The sequence below is a fragment of the Cervus canadensis genome, chromosome 12, assembly GCF_019320065.1.
Source record: "Cervus canadensis isolate Bull #8, Minnesota chromosome 12, ASM1932006v1, whole genome shotgun sequence".
NCBI classification, from domain to species: domain Eukaryota; kingdom Metazoa; phylum Chordata; class Mammalia; order Artiodactyla; family Cervidae; genus Cervus; species Cervus canadensis.
Window position 1 is genome coordinate 72,884,964 of NC_057397.1, and position 23,343 is coordinate 72,908,306.

Consider the following 23,343-nt stretch of genomic DNA (forward strand, 5'->3'; position numbering starts at 1 on the left):
AAAATAACGACATAAAGGCTACAGTCTGACTTGATCCCATGCCCCTAAGTTAGCAGCCATGGTACTGATAAGGGCCGCCTAACCTAACCAGTCCACGCTGTCAAATTTGTGGCTACACCCACCTCTTCTGGTCTGCAGTTTCCTTGGAAGGCCCCCAGGAAGTGCGTCAGCTGCTCCACGAGGAATGCAATTTCCAGTCAAACTCAGAACGAGTCCCCTCAGTTATGAAAACAAACTCACAAAGTTCCCCCTCCACAAAAAATACAGCTTTCAAGTATCTGCATTCATGTCTTTATTAGTTTTGAAGATCAGTACAACTGTGTTTACTTCAAGTGCAGTAAACAAGTAAACTGTGTTTACTTCACTCCTGCGAGATCTATGAATCGTTAATCCCACCCTCACAGTGGAAATATCTCAGAGACATTTTTTATGTTAAGAAGCATGCAAAGATAAAAGTAGTAAAATGAAAAATAAATGGCCCTCCTTCAGGTAAAGAAAAACATCAGGATAAAGTCAACTATCTTCATGAAGAAAACATTCAAATAATGGGTCAAATTTTAAAAAAAATTCCTGGTCAGTGTCTTTTACGTTCATTGATAATCAAAACCAGGCAATCTCTATAGTGGTTTTAAATGTTAATAAGTGATGCTCTTCTTATTGGTTTATTTAAGTGTTAAAACACATAATCATCTCCATTCTTGATGTTCACAGTCACTTTAATTTCTGCTACAGGATCTGCAGACCCCTCTATGCCCACACGCAGAAGTACTCACTATTTCTTTAAGATGGATAATGCATCATAGGAAAAGGGTAAACGGAAGTTCTGTGAACTTTAAGATGACACAGAAATGGTGCCCAGGAGCCACTTTTTCCCTATCTTTACTCTCCTCACCCCGTTTCTTCTTCTTCTCTGAAACCTGGCTAGAAACGCCACTTTTACAGGCAAGGTGATTATCACAGGGGCCAAACGCTCTCACATCAGACCCTGGGAACAGTGGCTCTGATTTCCCGGGGATGGCATCTCTCATCTGCTCGGCTCTGTGTGGAGACACGGGGGCGGACCTGGAGAGTCAGAAGCACCGAGAGGCGGCGAGGGGCCAAGCTCCGCAGGGTCGGCTTCCTTTCCTGAAGAGGGCGAGCTGCAGCGGCCTCACTTGAAGGAGGCCTTCACGATCCTGCCCTTGATGGGCTGCGGGGGGCGCCAGTTCCTCACCAGGGGCACCGGGGGCTCGTTCTCGGCGCTGGAGTACAGGGTGCGAAGCTTGGCCATCTGCAGGCAGGAGGGGAGGGGGGCGTCACGCCACTGCCGGCCGAGCGGACGCGAGCGCGCTACAGAGATCGCGGGCTTTCCGAACGCGCCGCCCGCAAAACCGGTCTCCGGTGCTCCGTCCCGAGTTACTGGTTGCTAGTTCCCAAGTAAGAACAACCTCTTTTTGGTTTAAAAAAAAAAACAAACAAACCTTTTTCTTCCTTTTGTAGAGGATCACTAGGCCCTGTGGTTAAAACCTTTTCATCTGGAATTCTGAAACAATTATCTTAATCTGATGAATCGGCCTGAAATCTATCCCTTATATAAGAGTAGAAGACGGTGTCAGTGCAAGTAATAAGCTCAACTGGCCTTCACTGCAGAAGTTAATGGAGCCAATTTGCATGAACTATAATTTACACGAAGGGAAGCCTAAACAGAGAGACCAAAGGCATTGGAAAGCTGACAGAGGGGAGGTGGACTGTCAGATGCTACCCTCGGCTGTGTGGTCAGGGGCAAATTACTAACCTTTCCGAGCATCGGCCTCCTTAGCAGTAAAACTGAGGAACTAGTCGTGTCCGACTCTTGCAACCCATGGACTGTAGCCCACTAGGCACCTCTGTCCCTGTAACTTTCCAGGCAAGAATGCTGGAGTGGGTTGCCATTCCCTTTCCCAGGGATTCTCCCGGCCCAGGGATTGAACCCGGGTCTCCTGCGTGGCAGGCAGAGTCCTCGCATTCTGAGCCACCAGGTAAGCGTACACCTCAGGAGGATGTTCAATCTCTTCCCATCCTTTCCCCAAGGCTGTATTTACCATCCCATCTGCTAAACAGTCCTCAGTGTTTGGGGTTCTCCAAATTAGCAAGGACGATGAGACGGTCGGATGGCATCACCAACTCCATGGACGTGAGTTTGAGTGAGCTCTGGGAGTTGCTGATGGACAGGGAGGCCTGGCCTGCTGCGGTCCACAGGATCACAAAGAGTCGGACACGACTGAGCGACTGAACTGAACTGAACTCATATGGATCTGAGCCCTTAAGTGTTTCCAGGGCACATGCTCAGGCATTGTTCAGCACCACAACCATCTTTAACTGTTTTGCATTTTAGCCTGGTACCCTCTGGAAGCTGAGTTTTAGAAAGTTAAACAGGCTGATGGTAACTAACCAGGGCAAACTAGGAAAGCTCCAGCGGTAGAGATTGGGTAAGCATCTATTTAGCAGCTTTATATTTTCAGAGACTTCCACACACACACTGTCTACCCTTCGGCCTTTCCTGGTGGCTCAGCGGGTAAAGAATCTACCTGCAATGCAGGAGACCTGGGTTCCATCCCTGGGTCGGGAAGATCCCCTGGAGAAGGGAAAGGCTACCCACTCCAGGATTCTGGCCTGGAGAATCCCATGGTCAGAGGAGCCTGGCGGGTTACCGTCCATGGGGTCCCAAAGAGCCAGACCGGACTGAGCGCCTTTCACACACACAGGCGGACCCCCAGCCCCGCGCCCCCGCGGGCGCTCACCTGGTCGGAGCTGACCGTGATGGGCTCCTTGAGCAGCAGCCACACAATGCACTCCTCGCAGGGCGGCGTGGTGAAGGAGCCGTGGTAGGTCCAGTAGTCCCGGCAGGCGGGGAACAGGCACGACGGGTCGAAGTTGTTGAAGGGCGCCTCCTTGCCCTGCGAGAGAGCGGGGGTGAGCAGGCGCGCATCTCAGCTTGGGGAGGAGGGCAACAGAGAAACAAGCTTGGGAGCAAATCCGTGTCTTTTAGAAATAAAAGGTGTGGGGGATGGGGGGAGCAGGTGTGCATGACACGACTTTGGCACAGTCATTGTAATGTTCTATTCCTTATCCACTGTCTGTAGAACTATAAATCTACCGTTTCTCAAGAAAAAGGACAAACTCATTCTAAACTAACAGAAATATTTCATAGATATTAGTGCTCTGGTTCCTGATGATACAAAACAGGCTTCTATTTTCATAAAATGTCATCCTCAGAATACTTTATGTAGTGGTAAAACTAAAAGTGATTGACTAGAACAGTCTCAAAGAATTAAGTGAGTCTGTTAAGTAGAAGAATTTACTATTAAGATTTAAAATATACAGGTGCAATCCAGGAGAGGAAGGGAAACACTAGGACCCAAACATTTAGTACCTCTGCAAGTGTGTAAGAGTGTGTGTGTGTGTATGTGTGTGTTGGGCAGGGAAACACCATTCAACTTCTCTCTCAAACATTTCATTAAAAATGTAATTATCTGACAGGTTGACTATGAGGATTAAACAAGCTTAAGTATGTGAAACTGTTCTAAAACCAACAAACCATAAAAATATACAAACAAACATAACAGCATTTGCTTTTATATGCCTGCCTAGCATATTCATCGAACAATTTACTAACAGATTTTGGGTGAAAGAAGCACACTTGAAAAATGTAAAAAGAAAAAATTGACATAACCTGGTTTTATGTTCTAAGAGGGAAGATGATACTTTTTACCTTCGTCTTAATTTTGTCCAGGGCATCAAGGAGCAGCTGGAACTCGCCTTTCTCACGTCCTATCTGTAAAAATAAGAAAGAGAGAGAGAGAAAACTAACGATTATATTTTTCTCTTCTCCATAATTTAGGGTTGTCTTAAAAGCTGATTTTAATCCATCCATCTACAACCAGTGTTTCTAAATCTGCCAGAATATATTGCATGAAGCAAAAACATAAGTTTATCCCTCCCCCAAAATTTTAGAGTATGTATTTTCTGAACTAAATTTGGACTCTGGGTCTCTGAAATACAAAACCACAAAATTACATGTTGATTTACATCTATGTCCTTGACCTTCTCTGTGAAGTCATTCTGCTTTTCTTTTTAATATAATTGTAGCTAAGAGGACTCAATGTACGCAAAACTAAACCTGTTGTCTTTCTGCTCAGACCCACTCCACTTCCTATAGTGGTGTGTTCAAGCACTGAAAAGGACCCAGTGAATTCAGAACATAAAACAAACTAGGTCATTCAAAAAGAAAGAAGCCAGATTTTCACCTCTGGCTTAAAATCTAGATCATGTTACCACTAAATTCATGTGTTAATGACACTAAGTCCTCTCTAAACCAAGGCTGGCTCAACAACACACACATTCCATGTGCTATCTTAGCCTGGGATCATGTGAGCGGTGGCCGCCCTCAGCTGAGAGGATGTTCAGCCAGGGACCTGGCAGCGCAGTGGTTCCCAACACTGGCTTTTCTGGTTTCCACTGCAATTGACGTGGAGCAGCCGGAAAGGGGAATAAATAAGGCTGCCCTTGCCTTCACTGCCACTGAAATAAGCTCCTTCAAAGGCTCCATCCCCACTGCCCCAGCACACACACACACACACACACACACACACACACCCTGCACCTTGAGAAAATCTAGAAGGGCTAGGGGGACCAAAGTAGCAAAAGGTACTCTTTTAAGAGAGAACAAAACCTTTTGAGCTGATCTTATCGGAAATATCTTGATTAGTTGAATGAATCCTGAACTTCATTCCTCTCTCCCCTATAAATAAAATGAAGTGAAACCTAAGCATTGATAAGGAACTAAACTTTGAAAAAAATATGCACTCGGTTTTTACCTTACCTTCAGAAAAACACCAACCACAGCTACTCCATCGGGATGCTTCAGAGCACTTGCAAAACTGTTATACTTTGAATTCCAGTGAACCAAATGAAGCTGAAACCATAGAACAGAGGTTAGGAGGTACAAGCCTAAAATAAGGAAATAAGTGTGAAATTATTCACAATAAACCCAACAATTTTACAGTCTAGGATTGCTGAACACTCTCATAGAAGTTAACAGAATTCTAAAAGTTAACATGGAATATTTTGGCAAGACTTTTGATGGTTCAAATAAAAAGTTATGACAGGTAGAATTGGTGAAAACCAAACTGTCACTAAATCAATTCATAATATTATGTTACCTTTGTATAATATTAGTCCTCTTTCTGACCAAATCAAACACAGAGCTATAAACAGGAATCTGCTAACGCTTTAAAGTCACAATTAACTGGAAAGTAGGAGATGAAAAACAAGGGGACAAATTCTTTGATTTTTTTCATGCCTCTCTCAGCAACAAGTGCTCTAGAACCAGTTGGTAACCTTATCTTAATAAGGTTAAGGTGCTTACATATGCACCAGTTAAATTAGTCAAAATTTCCACATTGAGTTATACCATGTGTATGCCAAGAGAATGCCAAGAGAATACCATAGCTCATGGCAGTTTAAAAATACTGTCTTCAGGAACAAAACTGTGTGATAATCCCATGTGTCAAGACCAAACTGCAGGCCTTGGTCCTATTGGGAAGGAATATACTACATTTCCCCCCTTTTTCGGGAAAAGACGTCTGAAAGGCATTCTCAATTGGTTTATCCTGTCATTGGCTGTCTGGATGGCCTGCAGAGAAGCAGAATGGTCACAGGGAAGTACTCTGGGTCTCTCACAGTTCAGTTGAGCTGTTTTGTTAAGTTGAGTTAAGCTGTCTTATGATTCTGCCTGAGAGAGTGTCCACAAATGGCTCCAAGGTTCCTGGCTACCCTGTTGACCAGAGCCTGCCTCTGGAAGAGTCTGGCAGTGCAAATGGAATTATCCTCACCTCCAGGGCATGCGTCGCCCCTTATAGGCTTGGCTTTATACAGAGAGCATGCGGGAGGCTTGTCTTATTTCCTTGTAATATGATGCCTTGATCTGAGCTACAAATCATGCGCTTCCTTTAATGGGTTCTCGGGAACAGAGTATATAGTATCTGCTCATTTTAAATTGTGTGTATCTGTAGCTAGCTAGCTCTCTGCGTGCATAAGTCCACATGTACATATAAAATCACACGTATACCTATACCGACACACCCCCTTCCTTAAGAGACTAGAGCCTTGGGCATCAGCTAGCATTGCTAAGTGCTATTTTTAAAGCACCACACTCTCATAAAAGAGGAGGCTTAGGGCACTGGGCAGGATGATGAAGCCAATCAGCATGAAGCAGAGCACCAGTCTAGCACCATGGGCTGTGTGACTTTGTTACGTAACCTTCTGGCACCTCAGTTTCCTCACCTTGTAGCCCACCCCATAGCATGCCGAGAGGATTACATGGGTTAATACCTGCAGGCACCTAATAAGCATTGACTCCCCTTCTCTTTTCGGTTCCATTCAGAGCCCTGGTTTTATAAAATTGTTATTATTAAACAGCTATCCACTTTCTAAATATAACCTTGCAAGTCTTCAGGCGTGTGACTAACTCACCTCCACCCTCTTCACTGTCTAACCCAGACTGTCTGGCAGCTTCAGTTTATGCTAAAACTCCTGCAGCTCTTTTCATAACTACGGGCTTGAAGGACATGCAGTGGATGCTCTTCCGTCGTTATCTTTCAGCTCAGTTCTCGCTGGGTGAGATGCAGAGCGGGTCCCGGCAGGTCCTCTTACCTCTGCTGCGTACTTGACTCCATCCACGCTGTGCTCCGAGCCGTGATCGTCCGAGGAGCCCCAGTGGAGGTGGAACTGGCGGAGCCGGTAGGGCGCAGTGAGAGGACCACCTCTCAGCACTGCGAGCCAGAGAAGCTAGGTCAGCAGGGAGCTCGAACTTCTCTGACACAGCCCTGCTTTAAACAGCTACCTTAGAGCCAAAGCTTGCTGGGCTGGGCTGGTGGCGGCATTCCCGAGCACACTGGTCTCTGTCTCACAAAGTGAAGCCTTGGGGTGTGTCAAAATAAATCCTTTCTCTTCTCTGTCTTTCTGATTTTGTCTGCTTGTTTTGTGATTTTTACATGTCAATTTCACATGCATGAAAATAAAATTAAGCCAGCAGATGGCCGATGAAAACAACTAAACCCTAAAATCAAAATCAAAATTTGTTGTGGGCCGCACTGGGGAGAACAGGACAGTTGAGAGCCGGGCAGACTCAGGTTCCAATCCCAACCCCACCCCTTGCGAGTTGTGCGGTCTCAGGCAAGTTGCTAAACTTCTCTGAACCCGTTTCTGCATCTTGCCAAAGGTGATAATGATACTAACCTTTCAGAGCTGCTGTGAGGATTAAATGAGATTAAGGACTTTAAACTGCTCATCACAGTGCCTGGCATAGTCATCACTGAGCAAATGTGAATTCTTTCTCTGGGTCTTGCCTCCAACCACACTTTTCTTCAAGACTACAGACAAGAGCTCACACCCACAGCTAATTCAGACTGCGTTTATTCAAATGAGATGGAATGGAAAACTCTGAGGTTTCCCAGGGAATCAGTCAATGTTGACCCTTACACGAGACGATTCTCCGTAGTATGAATGTGAGTTTGCTGTCTAAATATCTCAGCTTGGCACTTAACTCGCTTTCACTTCATTCAGCCTGGAGAGTGATTTAGAAGTTCAAATATTTTCTAAAGGATATTGGAAACTATACAGAAGCCCTAAAATCAGAATTTACCAATGTAAGCTAAATCAAAATGGAATTCAGAGGATAGCTATTCTAGAAAAGACAGATCAACTGTTGGTGTTAAAATGGCAGACTAGAAGTCATAGGATAGGTCTAAACTGATAGAACGAGACTAGCATGAGCTTGGTCATATAGGAATGAGTGTTTTAATTGCATTTTTTCTGTCCATTTTTCTGTTTGATTAATTGTTCTTTGCACTTTCACCATCCACTAGGAACAGTTATAATTCAGTTATATGAGTTCAGTTTATTAGGATGAATCATATGAAAGTGTCAATATTCAATCATATTTGCTTACAAAAAGGCTTCTTCATGTGATTCAACCTAAGAGATCCTGTTTAATTTTATTACTTATCCTTCAGAATGGAACCTGATTTAAATGGAGGAAAAAATAACAGATACCAATGAGATAATTATTTAAAGAATATACATTTCCATGATATTCCTTACCTGGAACCTGCTAGTAGGTAGAAATTATCGCTTTTACTCTTTAATTACAGGATCACTGAGAATATTCATTCATGTACATCAGTAAGGATAATTTTAACTTTTTTACAAATGTGGTTATAGGAAAAAATATATTGTATATCAAGTACCAAAATGCTAAAGGTAGATTCTTAGCTCATTCACAGAAAATAAAGTACTTCTAATTAGCCTTCTTTTAGTTCACTGATTTGCTTAATGGTTATAGATGAAATAGACTTTTTTTTAAACATGCAACTTTCCATTTTCAGTTCAGTTCTGTTCAGCTCAGTTCAGTCACTCAGTGGCATCCAACTCTTTGCAGCCCCATGGACAAATACAAACCAAAACTCAAGGAGAAATTGTCAGTCCTCAAAAACCCTTACCAAAGTGATTAGTCAGGCAAGCCCCACCGAAGGCCCGTCTTCTTGCTCATACCATGGGTCTGCTCTCTCCCCGGGATTGGCCCCACCCACACCCCAGGAGAAGAGAGTACCTACTTGTTCCTTGCCATTTCTTACTCTGTAGGACGGAACCTATGCCACACCTGGAAATGGGAGCCTTGCTCTCCACGATGCCATTAGGATGCAAACCCCCCTCAAGCATAGACCATCAGAGCCCAAAGAACACTCCTTTGGACCCATTACCATCACCTCCCTACTAAGCTTCATTTCAGGGGAACACTGCCAACTTTTAGCTTGGGCATGGGGCCATTTTGGAACAGCCAGGGTGACCGGGGTTAAAGAGTAAGACATTCTACTTCACTGTATAAATATAATCCTTCAGACGAGAGCAAAGTCAAATGTGTATCATCTCCATTTTCAGATAAGAAGTGCCCCCTTGTCCCACCGATTCTGTTGCTGTGACAAATCACATTTTTCCAATACAGCCATTGAAAATGTCCTTGTATCTCTACCTAAGTGTCATACTTACTTGACCTGTCGTAAGTATCATCAAACACAACCCTGCAGGTCTTCCCATTATTCAGGATGGTCTTGGCAGAACCTGGGTCATAGGATGCTGTCCATGGCTTCAGGGAAGGGTCGTGGTTGATCTCTTTAGTGTTCAGCTCAATGGGCGACTGGTTCTCTCCCTTGGCAATCGGGTAAAGTTCGTGCCAATGGTCAGGACCTAGGAAATCAAATTGAGGGGATTCATTTGTCTGGTGGTGCAATCAAAGTCCTCTCTCTAAGTGACTAAACCAGCCAAATACACGGAGGCTGGACAGTGATTATGAAAAGCTCTTGGATAGCAGATTGGGCAACACAAGGCTTGTTGGTAAAGACCCGTTCATAGTTCGTTAATAGTGTACCTGTAAGGCTATCTTTAACTCTGTGTATTTACCCAAAGCGTCCCTGTATTGGCTCAGATACAGCCTGAAAGACTTATTTTTGAAGTGAACTTCATCGCATGTTTCACCAATGCCCTCTCCTGTCACAGAGCTGGAATCAAACAGCACTGACGCGGAGTGGGTTTCAGAGCATCTCCGTATCCCTTTCCCCACGGGGAGGCAGAAGCTGCAGGCAGAGCAGGCTCAGAGAGGTGAAGAAGAGCTTGCCCAGCCAGTCTCCGCGAGAGGGGGACCCCCAGAAGCGGCGCTGGGTGGGTGGGCTTCTCCGTCAGAGGCACTGAGATCTGGGCACATTACCAGTTCCTGCAGTGGGCATACCAGCGGCTCCAGGAGAGGGCGAGATGAACGCGATCAAGGTGAGCCGGGCCGTGCGGGGCCCTAGGGAAAGGCCCGGGGTGGGCTGGGGGGGAGCGCCCCCGACCTCGCGCCCCGCGGGCCGCCGGACACTCACCGTTGTGGTCGGCGTAGCCCCACTCCTTGGCCATGGCGGTGCGCGGCGCTGCCTCCGCTCCCGCCGTGCGCGGCCCGCCGGCGCCCCTTTTATGCCGGGCCCCTCATTCTTGCATGGCCTTATTAGGTCAGCGAGGGTGGGGCGGGGGGCTAAAGAGACCAGGGCGGTGCTCGGGAGGCGGGCTGGGGGAAGCCAATGAATTCCGCGGGCTGGACAGCTGTCGGGATGGGGGGAGACGGGCCCCCGCCCCCTGGCCCTGGAAGGGGGGCTCCCTCCCGGGTCCCAAAGAGCCAGGCCCCCCCACCCCAGAGCCGAAGTGCAGAGGCCGGCGCTCTCGGCCCCCCTTCTCCAATCATCCCCCCGCCCCGCCACTTTTGGGGGGGCGCGGTCGTTGCGCTTCGCCTCCAAACTGAAAGCTGCGCCCCGCTGGCTGGCGCTTGCAGCCTCGCTTGGTGGTTGCTTTCAGCGTAGGCTGCCTGTCTGGCTGGCGGGCTGCGGTCTCTGGATGCTTCTGCGGGTTGATTTCACTCCAGCGATCCGGTTACCGTGGCTGGAAAGAACACGTTTGCCTGACCCATGTTTGACTCCTTCGCAGGCAACTTGCAAAATCCTAGGCGCAAAGGATGGGAAGAAGCAGGCAGGAGGGCAGGTTCTCTCAACTCCGTTATCCTTAAGAGAGAGATGCTGCCAGGTCCCCGGAACCAGACGTTTCTTGACCTCGCGGGTCCCCTCCGTCTGCACGACGCCGAGGGCTGGGTCTCGGGGATCTAGTTGAGGACTGGACCCAGGTTACTGCGGAGCAGGAGCCTGGTTCTGATCTACAGACTCCGTGAGCTGTACCTCTGCTCACGAAAAGTCCAGAACATTCCGGAGTGTTGGAGGGCCAGGAACATAAGGGAGTCATATTGTTTAAAATGTATGACCTCATTTGCCAAGACATAGTGAAAGATTGGGAGAAAAGAGCGGGAAAGTTTTCCAGAATTGCTTTGTATTTTTTTTTCTCCCCTTCCCAAATTGTTTTATAGCAGGATGACCCATGCAGAAAGAGAATAGAACTTGTATACACAGTGTGCCCATGTCAAAGACGTATTTTTAAATATCTGGTTGTAGTTCACATTGAAGAAGCAGAGTAGTACTTAAAATTTTAAGAATACATTGTAAAAAAATTTTTTGGGGGGTTCCAAGTCAATGTTAATTTTATTCTTTAAAAAAAGACAGCAAGAAGAGATAAACCTATTTTCAGTGCTGTCTTGAACAGGATTGTAAGATAACACTTTTTAAATTTCTTTGACTTTTATTGATGTTAGGATTTTGTGTTTGGGGATTACAAAACTTGAAAAGGAAATATCTTATCATGGTAAAGATAGCTCACGCCTAAGGCATGTGGAATGACTGACCACACTCATAACCTGGACGCCAGGGGAGTCACTCCCCCCGCGTATTTTTGTGCCCAGGGATTATTTGATCCACACAATAGCGGCGCTGAATCAAGAACTGACATGGTTTGGAAAATCCAGGCAAACAGCAATGCAAGTGCTCTTAGGCTCTGAGCTCCATTATGTCAGTGTTGGATTAGAAAGGCTACTGAGTTGGCATATCTGGGCCAGTTTTCTGCTTTAATGTGATTAGTTATGTGCTGCTGCAGTTTGTAGTTAATGGAGGTTATATTCTGCATAATTATCTGTATTAGTAAACCATGATCCTGTTCCAATTCATTAAATTGTTTCCATTTATCTTTTTCTGTTATATGTGGTTAGAAGATTGGTAACTAGGTTTCGAGTCATTTGATATAGCAATGATACAGATAAAGTTTTCAATAAACTATACCAAGCAAGACCAACAGTATTGCTTTGTTGGGATTGGAATTCATCATACTGTTATCATTTCTGCACAGGAAGTTTTAAAATGGGTTTTCATTAATTAAAAACTTTAGAAGACTGTACACAGCACATCAATAGCAAGCACTTGCACAGTAGCACAAATTTTCACATAAACACTAGTTAGAATTTGCAAAGTGAAATATTTAATCATTTTGGGTTTGTGGTCTTGAAAACTGCTGACTGGTTTTTCATTGCACTTTCTTATGCGAGTGAAGCAAAACTGGAACTTCAAGACAGTTTTTAGACCATAATATGTTTTTCAAAAGCCCCAAATTAATCATCTGCGTTTTGACTTATTTACTCCAGCATATTTGTCCACAGATTTCAAAATTCTCTATCCATAAAGCAAACAGAGAATTCTAAATTGTGTCCAAGATGCTGAGATTTCTGGAGCTGGCTTTTAAAAAAGAAGATTGTTAGGGTATACACCAAGGAGAAAAGAATGCCAGAAAAAGAGCCGCAAATTATCCCTGAGCATGAGCACAGTGCTGAAAAGCTGGTGTACTGGGCGGTCAGGAGGATGAGTGTGTTCATGCAGAGAACAGAGGAGGCGGGCACAGAGTAACCAAGGAAGATAATTTGGGTCAGCAGAATTACTGGGGGTTGGGAGTGTCTGGATGCAGAAGTTTCAACTAGGTGGTATACTAAAATGATAAACTTGAGGGCTCTAAGGTGATCCAGTTTAAACCTATTTTTAGTCTTGATTTAGCATTTTATTTTGCAGGATGCTAGGTAGTATAAATCTTCTGCAAGTTGATAGCCATTTGGTGTTTCTAGTGCATCAGAAACCAAAAAACAAAGATGATAAATTGCCTATTTATTCATGTCTAAATGAAACTGTGAGTCGCTCAGTCATGTCTGACTCCTTGTGATCCATGGAGTGTGGCCCCCAGGCTTCTCTGTCCATGGGATTCTCCAGGCAAGAATACTGAAGTGGGTTGCCATTCTCTTCTCCAGGGGATCTTCCTGACCCAGGGATTGAACCTGGGTCTCCCGCATTGCAGGCAGACTCTTTACCATCTGAGCCACCAGGGGATCCCCATCCTGCCTTTTGTGTGTGTCATGTAGACACACACATCAGACCAACAGACATCGCAAAGGATGCGCTCGGCTGGTAGAAGATAAAATTAACACCCACCGCATTCACCTTCTCCTTGGACTATTTTGAGCTGCCTGATCTAATGGACTCTTCATGCAGTGGGAATCACAGTAAACCTTTGTAAATATATGTGACCAATCATGAGCAAAATGTATTAATCTAACAAAAGTAACTGAAACTCTGAGCACTGTGATAAGAATTACAAAGATTCTTATTCCTACAAGTTTTAAACAGTTCTTTGGTATATTATTTGATGAGTGAGTTTTTAGGAATAAAATACAACCTCGTCTAAATGACATTCAGAGTCTTCAGAAGTCTATCCCACCTGTTTTTCCATTTTATCCCCAGCTTACCTTCCAAATTCACCCACCACCCTCTGCTTCAGTCACAGAGTGTCCTTCACTCTTACCTTAACACAATTTTTTTTCCCCACCTCCGAACCTTTTCACACACTATTATCTTTGACTCCATTATCCTTTCTATCATCTATACCTGATAAGCTAAGCTGTTTATAGTCACAGTTCCACAGACTGTATAGTGAGTGTCTATGTAAGATTTTATGCTGAAAAGACATTGGTTTAGCTTTAAGGTCAACCTACCTTCTTTTCCTCTCTGCTGCCATTTTAACTCAAGGCCAAGCCACTGGTAGAATTGCACCTGTTGTTTGTATTATTTTTATTGGGTGGGGTTTGTTTCCAAAACAACGTACATACTTTCTTGCTTTCCTGAGAAAAATCAATCATCAGCCTCACTTCTCTGAAACCTAGCAAAACCCCAGGTCCACTTCTGGCTCTTCCTGTAAAGCCTTGCTAGCCTAGGCTGGTCAGAGAGCTTCTCAGAATAGTAGTAATGGCCTGGCATGCAACACTTGAGTATTAGCACCCAAAAAAGTGATACATGTGCAAACACTTGAAAACTAACATTTCATATTTGCAACTATTCTCACTTTAAACAGTTGACTGAATAACTCTAAGAGCTATGGAGTTTCCACGCAGGAAAGAAATTCAGTGTCATTTGTTTTTTTATTGTAAAGCACACACCTGCCTTTGTTGTTGTTCAGTCCCCGAGTCCTGCCTGACTCTTCATGACCCCATGAACTGCGGCACGCCAGGCTTCCACATCCTTCATCATCTCCCAGAGTTTGCCCAAGTTCATGTGCATTGAATCAGAGATGCCATCCAACCATCTCCTCCTCTGTTGCCCGCTTCTCCTTTTGCCTTCAATCCTTCCCAGCGTCAGTGTCTTTTCCAATGAGTCAGTTCTTCACATCAGGTGGCCAAAGGATTGCAGTTTCAGCTTCAGCATCAGTCCCTCCAAAGAGTATTCAGGACTGATTTCCTTTAGGATGGACTGATTGGATCTCTTCACTGTCCAAGGGACTCTCAAGAGTCTTCTCCAACACCACAGTGTCATTTTCTTTTTCTTCATTGTAAAGCACAAACCTGCCTTTAGGTATGCCCAGCATCATGGCATTTAAAGGTATTAAGAGACATTAGCGATTGCTTTTCATCACATTTCTGAATAACAGAGCAGAAAAATATCTGCATTAATTGTTTAAATATTGTAGCCTTTTAATATTATTGAGTAATATTTTCCCTAAATTGGATAATCAAGGCTAATAGGAATCTTTGAATTAGTGTCACATACCACACAGCTGTCTTTTCATATATATTCCAAGCAATAAAATTTAAATAATGTATTCTTAAAATATTTTATGTTGATATAATCGCAGAATTTCTTGTACGTTTGCACTTCAGTTCAGTTCAGTCGCTCAGTCATGTCCGACTCTTTGCAACCCCATGAATTGCAGCACGCCAGGCCTCCCTGTCCATCACAAACTCTCGGAATTTACTCAAACTCATGTCCATCGAGTCAGTGATGCCATCCAGCCATCTCATCCTCTATCATCCCCTTCTCCTCCTGCCCCTAATCCCTCCCAGCATCAGGGTCTTTTCCAATGAGTCAACTCTTCGCATGAGGTGGCCAAAGTATTGGATGTTCAGCTTCAGCATCAGTCCTTCCAATGAACACCCAGGACTGATCTCCTTTAGGATGGACTGGTTGGATCTCCTTGCAGTCCAAGGGACTCTCAAGAGTCTTCTCCAACACCACAGTTCAAAAGCATCAATTTTTCAGCACTCAGCTTTCTTCACTGTCCAACTCTCACATCCATACATGACCACTGGAAAAACCATAGCCTTGACCGGATGGACCTTTGTTGGCAAAGTAATGTCTCTGCTTTTTAATATGCTATCTAGGTTGGTCATAACTTTCCTTCCAAGGAGTAAGTACCTTTTGCACTTTATTGAGGTATAATTGACAAATAAAATTATAAGTTATTTAAACTATCTATTGCAATGATTTAGTGCATGTATACATTGTGGAGATCTCTAGACTTTCCCATTCTATTGTTTTCCTCTATTTCTTTGCATTGATCACTGAGGAAGGCTTTCTTATCTCTCCTTGCTATTCTTTGGAACTCTGCATTCAAATGGGAATATCTTTCCTTTCTCCTTTGCTTTTCGCTTCTCTTCTTTTCACAGCTATTTGTAAAGCCTCCTCAGACAGCCATTTTGCCTTTTTGCATTTCTTTTTCTTAGGGATGGTCTTGCTCCCTGTCTCCTGTACAATGTCACAAACCTCTGTCCATAGTTCATCAGGCACTCTGTCTATCAGACCTAATCACCAGAATCTATTTGTATAATCCACTGTATAATCATAAGGGATTTTATTTAGGTCATACCTGAATGGTCTAGTGGTTTTCCCTACTTTCTTCAATTTAAGTCTGAATTTGGCAACAAGGAATTCATGATCTGAGTCACAGTCAGCTCCTGGTCTTGTTTTTGCTGACTGTGTAGAGCTTCTCCATCTTTGGTTGCAAAGAATATAATCAATCTGATTTCAGTGTTGACCATCTGGTGATGTCCATGTGTAGAGTCTTCTCTTCTGTTGTTGGAAGAGGGTGTTTGCTATGACCAGTGCGTTCTCTTGGCAGAACTCTGTTAGCCTTTGCCCTGCTTCATTCCGTACCCCAAGGCCAAATTTGCCTGTTACTCCAGGTGTTTCTTGACTTCCTACTTTTGCATTCCAGTCCCCTATAATGAAAAGGACATCTTTTTTGGGTGTTAGTTCTAGAAGGCCTTGTAGGTCTTCATAGAACCATTCAACTTCAGTTTCATCAGCATTACTGGTTGGGGCATAGACCAAGAATGCTCAAACTACCTCACAACTGCACTCATCTCACATGCTACCAAAGTAATGCTCAAAATTCTCCAAGCCAGGCTTCAACAGTGCATGAACTATGAACTTCCAGATGTTCAAACTGGATTTAGAAAAGGCAGAAGAACCAGAGATCAAATTGCCAACATCCATTGAATCATCAAAAAGCCAGAGAGTTCCAGAAAAGTGTCTACTGCTTTATTGATTACACCAAAGCCTTTGATTGTGTGGATCACAACAAGCTGTGAAAAATTCTTCAAGAGATGGGAATACCAGACCACCTGACCTGCCTCTTGAGAAATCTGTATGCAGGTCAGGAAGCAACAGTTGGAACTGGACATGGAACAACAGACTGGTTCCAAATTGGGAAAGGAGTACATCGAGGCTGTATTTTGTCACCCTGCTTATTTAACTTCTATGCAGAGTACATCATGAGAAATGCTGGGCTGGATGAAGCACAAGCTGGAATCAAGATTGCCAGGAGAAATATCAATAACCTCAGATATGCAGATGACACCACCCTTATGGGCAGAAAGTGAATAGGAACTAAAGAGCCTCTTGATGAAAGTGAAAGAGGAAAGTGAAAAAGTTGGCTTAAAACTCAACATTCAGAAAACTAAGATCATGGCATTTGGTCCCATCACTTCATGGCAAACAGATGGGGAAACAGTGGCTGACTTTATTTTTGGGGTCTCCAAAATCACTGCAGATTGGGACTGCAACCATTAAATTAAAAGACACTTGCTCCTTGGGAGAAAAGTTATGACCAACCTAGACAGCATATTAAAAAGCAGAGACATTATTTGGCCAACAAATGTCCGTCTAGTCAAGGCTATGGTTTTTCCAGTAGTCATGTGTGGATGTGAGAGTTTGACTCTAAAGAAAGCTGAGTGCCAAAGAATTGATTCTTTTGAACTGTGGTGTTGGAGAAGACTCCCAAGAATCCATTGGACTGCAAGGAGAGCCAACCAGTCCATCCTAAAGGAAATCAGTCCTAAATATTCACTGGAAGGACTGATGCTGAAGCTGAAACTCCAATACTTTGGCCACCTGATGCGAAGAGCTGAGTCATTTGAAAAGACCCTGATGCTGGGAAAGATTGAGGGCAGGAGGAGAAGAGGATGACAGAGGATGAGATGGTTGGGTGGTATCACCAACTCAATGGACATGGGTTTGGGTAAACTCCGGAAGCTGGTGATGGACAGAGAGGCCTGGCATGCTGCAGTCCATGGGGTTGCAAAGAGTCGGACATGACTGAGCGACTGAACTGAGCTGATAGATTGTGAAAAGATTCCTTCCATTTAGTTTATTAACACATCCATTACCTCGCCTATTTATCTTTTTCTATATGCAAGAACATTTAGTTCTCTCTTAGTAAATTTCAGTTATACAACTGCTATTAACCCTAGTCACCTCATTATGCATTAAATCCCTCAGATTTTATTCATATTATAGCTAAATTTTATTACCCTTTATTAACCTCTTCCTATTTCCAATTTTCAATATTTTAAAGGTAAAAATTCCTTGTATAAAAATAAATTAATATCTTCCTTTCCTCCATTGTAGATGCTATTGATCCTAAGATAAATTATAAATTTATGTCCTGCTAAGAAAAAATGCTGTCAATTAAGCCATCATACACAACTTTTAAAAAATTCCTTCATTAATGTCTCATACACTAAGATATTAATTTTATCTGTTGTCTTTAGAAAAGGTTATTTGAGCATCATTTTGATGCTAAGTGAGAAGGACGATCTTGTCATGTAGTGAATGTAATTTCTGATACATTCATAGCTATGTATCTCACGTTTCTCCACGTGATAGAAAATTCACTTGATAGCATTAATTTGGAGGTATAAATGAGCTGCTTTTGGAGTTGATAAGACCGTTAAACTTCATGGGGAAACCCAGATTCTAGTCTCAAGTCTCATCCTTAACTATGTGTGTAACCTTGCAAAGTTGCCTAACATCCCAAGTAATGTTTTCTCATACATGTAACTGAGAAGGGTAACTGGGAATGTCCCTTCATCTTTGCATATCTGTGATCACTGAATATCACATATAACATTTGAATTCTCTAAGTTGGTAGGCCTTAATATTTGGAGGAATTAATGCTTCTCAGGTCATAAGGCTCTAATATGTGCATTAAAAACTATGTAATGCTTATTATCATTGAAACAAGAAAAAAAAATAACAGCAGAAAATCTAATTTCCATTCAGATATGGCTTTACAGTATTGTTTGTTATTTTGTTTTACTCAACCTAATATATCCTCTTGATGTGTAATGATATGGGGAAAATTAATTATTTTCTGTGACATAATGCTGATTTTTCTTATAAATTACAATCAGCTGAAATCCTTGACATATAGTTTGGTTTCTGGTATTCTAATAACTTGAAACAAGTATGAAATGTTTTTAAAGATTTTTCTTAATGTGGACCATTTTTAAAGTCTTGACTGAATTTGCTACAATATTGTTTTATGTTTTGTTTGTTTTTAGCCATGAGGCACGTGGCATCTTATCTCCCTGACCAGGGATTGAACCCTCACCTCCTGCACTGGAAGGCAGAATCTTAACCATTGCACCCCCAGGGAAGTCCTAAAACCGGTGTGAAAGTTTGAGGTTAATCTTCTCAAACCAGAAATTTCTTTAGTTGACCACTGTCATTGTAAAGAAAAATGCAACTATGGACACAAAAGCTACGTTGTCTTCAAGGCAGTTGTAGTGTATGCTCATGCATATGAAATGCAGAATTAGTAAAGTCCACTTGGAGCTGCACTGAACTATTGTTTTTATATTGTGCTCTGTTACATAACTTCCCTGCCTTTAGAGAGGAGTGTTTAGGGTAGAATTTTAATGTATCCTTTGTGAAATGCTAGCTCACCATATCCCTAAGAAAAAAGTGTAGTATTCTCTTTCTATGACCTTGAAAAGCATAGTGCAATATAAATAGCTAATCAAATGAAACCCTGTACAACTAAAAATGTTGAAAGAGATCAACATAAATATTTATGTCTAAAACAAATGGTTTTCTTACATGCTAGAATAAATATTTTCCTGGAGCCAATTGAACGTGTAGCTAGAATGGAAACTTTTAGAATTAAAGTTCCATATCAGAATTGTCTTTAGTAAAATATGCTTTTCCTCATACATCATAAATATCATGTGAATTCCAAATACTTTAAGGGATTTATATTTAACACTAAAAACTTCTTTTGTAAGAGTGCATATATTTAACCTTTAAAAAATTCTTTTTTAAGATCCAATATACTTAACCTTGGGGCTTCCCTCATAGCTCAGTCAGTAAAGAATCTGCCTGCAATGCAGGAGACCCGGTTTCTATTCCTGGGTCAGGAAGAGCCCCTGGAGAAGGCAATGGCAACCCACTCCAGTATTCTGGCCTGGAGAATCCCGTGGACAGAGGAGCCTGGCAGGCTACAGTCTATGGAGTCGCAAGAATCGGACATGACTTAGCAGCTAAGCCACCACCATACTTAACCTTGAAATATACTTAACTACATAATAGAAGCCAGAATTAGTCTTTACAGCTTAATTTTTCAGAATGTCCTGCTGAAAATAGAATATAACTGAATGAAAAGTACTTGTATGATGTGTAAAAGCAACAATATGGAAGAGTCAAAACTTCTTTTTCAGGGCAGTGAAGGCATATTACATCTCACTCTTCAGACCAGAGAACCGAATCACTGTTAGCTGGCATTTATGAATGTCAACAGCATGGAAAAATTGGAAAGCATATCCACAGTTTAGGCCAAGAAAGTTCCAACTTGGACTTGATGTGTAAGGAGAAGAGACAAGAGCCAGTGGGAAAGTGGTGAGTCGGATGAGGAATAACGTCAGCAGAGACCAAGAGTGTCCTACTCCGGCTTGGAGATCTATCCCGCGGCTCCCAGTTAATCCCTCGTTAAACTCTGATGTGCCACTGACAGTAACGCTTAGCACACTTTATCCCTCTCTACTGTCAGAGCTTGAATCCTCAAGGGTCTCCATTCTGACCAGATTTGGGGTTTCCAATTTCACCCACAATTCGTCATCATTTATTATTGACCTTAAAGACATTCCTCTTTGCAGAGGGTGTCAAGGACAGGGTAGAGAAGAAAAACTTCACGGAGAGGAACCTCCATTCCAATGAGATGGATGGGCCTTGCCGTCCCCCATGGGCAGAAGCACAAACAGAAATCCCTTGCTCACAGCCAGACTGATGCACACGGCCCTTCCAAAATAAACAGGGCGAGATGCTTTGCTTGGCAATCGCTGTGTTCGGACTCACAATTACTTTTCTAAGGTATTCTTTCTCCACACAGGGATCAGAACTGAGCCTGGGAGGAACAGCTGGTCAGATCTTTTCATCTTTGGCCTAAGTCACCAACTTCCCACATTGATATTTGATTGAGAGGATGACTGATGAGCATTGCTGTCCAGGGTTCAGTACTCGGATTGCAGCCAGCAACGTTGCCTAGTCTGGGACGGGGTGATAAGAGACATACATGGCAACCTAGCATGTCTGATATCGCACAAACTTTCTCCTTGCCATGGTTTAAAAGTGGCATGAGCCCAAAACTGACTTTTAAGAAATGAATCTATCAGTGCTGATTCAGAAACAATCATTTCTTCACACTTTCACATTGCCAAAATGTTGTTACTAAAATCTACGTTGATTTTCCTTAAGGTACATTATCTAAGGAAATAAAGAAGTTTCTTTCTTCGGCTGTGATAACTTAGAGCTGTTCATTATTATTTGCTTTGTAAAGAATTTTATTGCTCTTTTAACAAGAACAGGGCTAAAATCCGGAAATATAAGTATTGAATTGCATGGAAAATATAAGTTGTAATCATTTATTTCAGAAATTTGATATTCTTTGACTTGAGCATATATCTTCAATTTAGAATTTGCTACAGATAAAGATAAATGATATGTCACAAATCTTAGTGCAAATCCTGTCTCTCAGAAATGGTTTCTTTGCCAACAGACAGAAACTTCTGAGGTCGTCACATTTCATTTCATAGTTTTCAAGTTAATACAGTGCAAAAATGTGTTTATTTTAGTCAATGACTGGCCCAACACTGTCCTCCAGCCTATAATACAAGTGACTAATCACAGCAACTATTACTTCTGAGGTTCCTCTTAGTATATTAAAAGTGTTAGTTGCGTAGTCATGTTTGACTCTCCAACACCATGAACTGTATATAGCCTGCCAGGTTCCTCTGTCCATGGGATTCTCCAGGCAGAATACTGGAGTGGGTATTCCTTCCCTTCCCCAGGATATCTTCCCCACCCAGGGATCAAACCCAGGTCTCCTGCATTGCAGGCAGATTCTTTACCATCTCAGCCACCAGGGAAGTCCATTAGTACATTGGACATACCCAATTCAGTGAATTCCAAATGGAATAATATTTTATCAAAATCCAATAAGTTTTTAATACAGACCTAAAGAATGTAGTTGAAAGAATGTCACTTATCCATGCCTTCAACACAGTTTTTAATTCCTCCTGCGTGCTCCTATGAGCTCTGTTCTAGGCACTGGGGATAAATTAAGCAGCAAAAGAGATTGTGAACCTCATTGAGTGTACAGTCTTATTGATTGGTACTGGCGAAAGGCAAGTAAACAGACAATAACAGTTGGCTTATAGGGAAAATCCACTGGAGAGGTTGGAAAAGAAAGATCTTCTTTATTTAGATATGATAATTATGGAAGAGCTTCCTAAGGAGGTAAAGTAAAAGATCTTAAAAAAGCATGAAAAGCCATTAACCATTGCAAGAATTCAAGAAAGTGCATTTCAAATGGAAGACACTCCAAGAGCACTTTGTCTAGAGGGTATCAGTTAGGGGAGAGGGCGGTAACAGTCTGAGGATAGAAGGGATGGTAGGGGCCAGGCCATAGAAGTCACAGAGAAGAGTTGATCTTTTGCTTCAATGCAACAGCTGTTGCTGGAGAATGTAACGCTGATGAGGAATACGACCTGATTTGCCTTTGCAGATCACTCTGACTACTACATGGGGTGAAAATGGAGGTAAGAAGCAAGAGAGGAACATTAATTTGCGTTGTTATGAATCTAGCGAGACATTGCTCCATGTGATGAAGCTACAGATCTCAACGGCATTTATAGTAGTACCGCTAGAGAGATTTGTATGACTGCCCAAGGAGGAAGAAACAAGAAACAAAACTCAATTCTATATTTCAGCGTGGCTACCTTTAAAATGAGACAGTGGAAATATAGAAAAATACCTTGCTTTCTTCCACATTAGGAGACAGGGAGTGGTTATCAGAGATTTAGGTTAGCTCATAGGTCATTGATATTGCCCCTGATGATCTCCATTTTATGTCTTGAGATATATCTAAAATGCATGTGGACCAGAGCAGCCCAAGAAAAGGAAGTATACCACTTTCCAGTTCCCTCCCAACTAAAGGAAGACCACAGATCAGGCTGTGGCAAGAAACAGCTGATGCTTGAACAAGTTTTTCAAGTTCATTCATTTGCTTTTGTTTATATATTCGGTTAGTTAGTTTTAAAATAGGTGCCAACCTCAGCTCTGCCACTTAGGGCCAGAAAGTTCCCTGAACACCAGCTTCTGCATTAATAGGGTGGGGATGTGTTTGCTTTAAGGATTAATTAACATAACACATCTAAAGTGCTTGAAATACCACCTGGGATTAATAAGCATTCAATAATTACTAGCTTAAAAAACACAGAAATGTAAAAGAGATAAAATTTTGCCCTGGGTTAATTAGCTCTCAATTAAAAGAAAATTTCATGAAGGCAGAAACCAGTACTATCTAGTTCATAACTGTATGCCAAATAGCCCACTGCTAGACACCAGGCAGCCTTGTAATACTGATACATATTACTGAACGGAGGCAGGCAAGAAGGGAGGGAGGCAGGAAAGAAGAAAGGAAGGGAGGGAGGAAGGGAGATTTTAATAATAGAAAGTGAATTGTCTGAAGAAGGAGCCCATGAAGGAAAGGAATTGCTTATATTTCAAAGATGATAAAAGACTGCAACATGTTGAAGATTGCTTGAGATGATACAGAACTAGAACAGAGGTTCTAGAGATATTTGTATGCATACGTGTTGCACTTAGGATATTGCATGTTTATAATGTCCATTCTAGTGTCTGATTTCAATTTCCAAAATATACCTCCAGGGTATCCATTTATCTTCATTTCCACTGTTAATATCTTAGTGGAAGT

At 42.6% G+C, this 23,343-nt stretch overlaps 1 protein-coding gene and 1 long non-coding RNA gene across 2 annotated transcripts; one reads left to right on the forward strand and one right to left on the reverse strand.

Moving 5' to 3' along the window:
* Positions 1 to 275: 275 nt before the first annotated feature.
* CA3 (carbonic anhydrase 3) lies at positions 276 to 10,090 on the reverse strand. Its single transcript, XM_043483102.1, has 7 exons — positions 9,936 to 10,090; positions 9,067 to 9,264; positions 6,673 to 6,791; positions 4,841 to 4,933; positions 3,731 to 3,793; positions 2,760 to 2,915; positions 276 to 1,270 (listed from the first exon to the last, which is right to left on the reverse strand). Exons 1-7 carry the CDS (start codon positions 9,967 to 9,969, stop codon positions 1,151 to 1,153), a joined length of 783 nt encoding a protein of 260 aa, XP_043339037.1. The 5' UTR covers positions 9,970 to 10,090; the 3' UTR covers positions 276 to 1,150.
* Positions 9,617 to 21,017, forward strand: LOC122450826. The gene is made up of 3 exons (XR_006272234.1): positions 9,617 to 9,840; positions 19,790 to 19,967; positions 20,458 to 21,017. It is a non-coding gene; the product is annotated as an uncharacterized LOC122450826 (long non-coding RNA).
* Positions 21,018 to 23,343: the final 2,326 nt, after the last annotated feature.

Bases quoted from the DNA above. Each gene is read 5' to 3' on its own strand.
- CA3 (XM_043483102.1), bottom strand. From the start codon at position 9,969: ATGGCCAAGGAGTGGGGCTACGCCGACCACAACG. The intron at 6,792-9,066 runs GTAAGTATGACA...TCTGGCTCGCAG, and splicing joins TGATACTTACGACAGGTCAA to TGCTGAGAGGTGGTCCTCTC. The intron at 3,794-4,840 runs GTAAGGTAAAAA...TTATTTTTACAG, and splicing joins TGGTTGGTGTTTTTCTGAAG to ATAGGACGTGAGAAAGGCGA.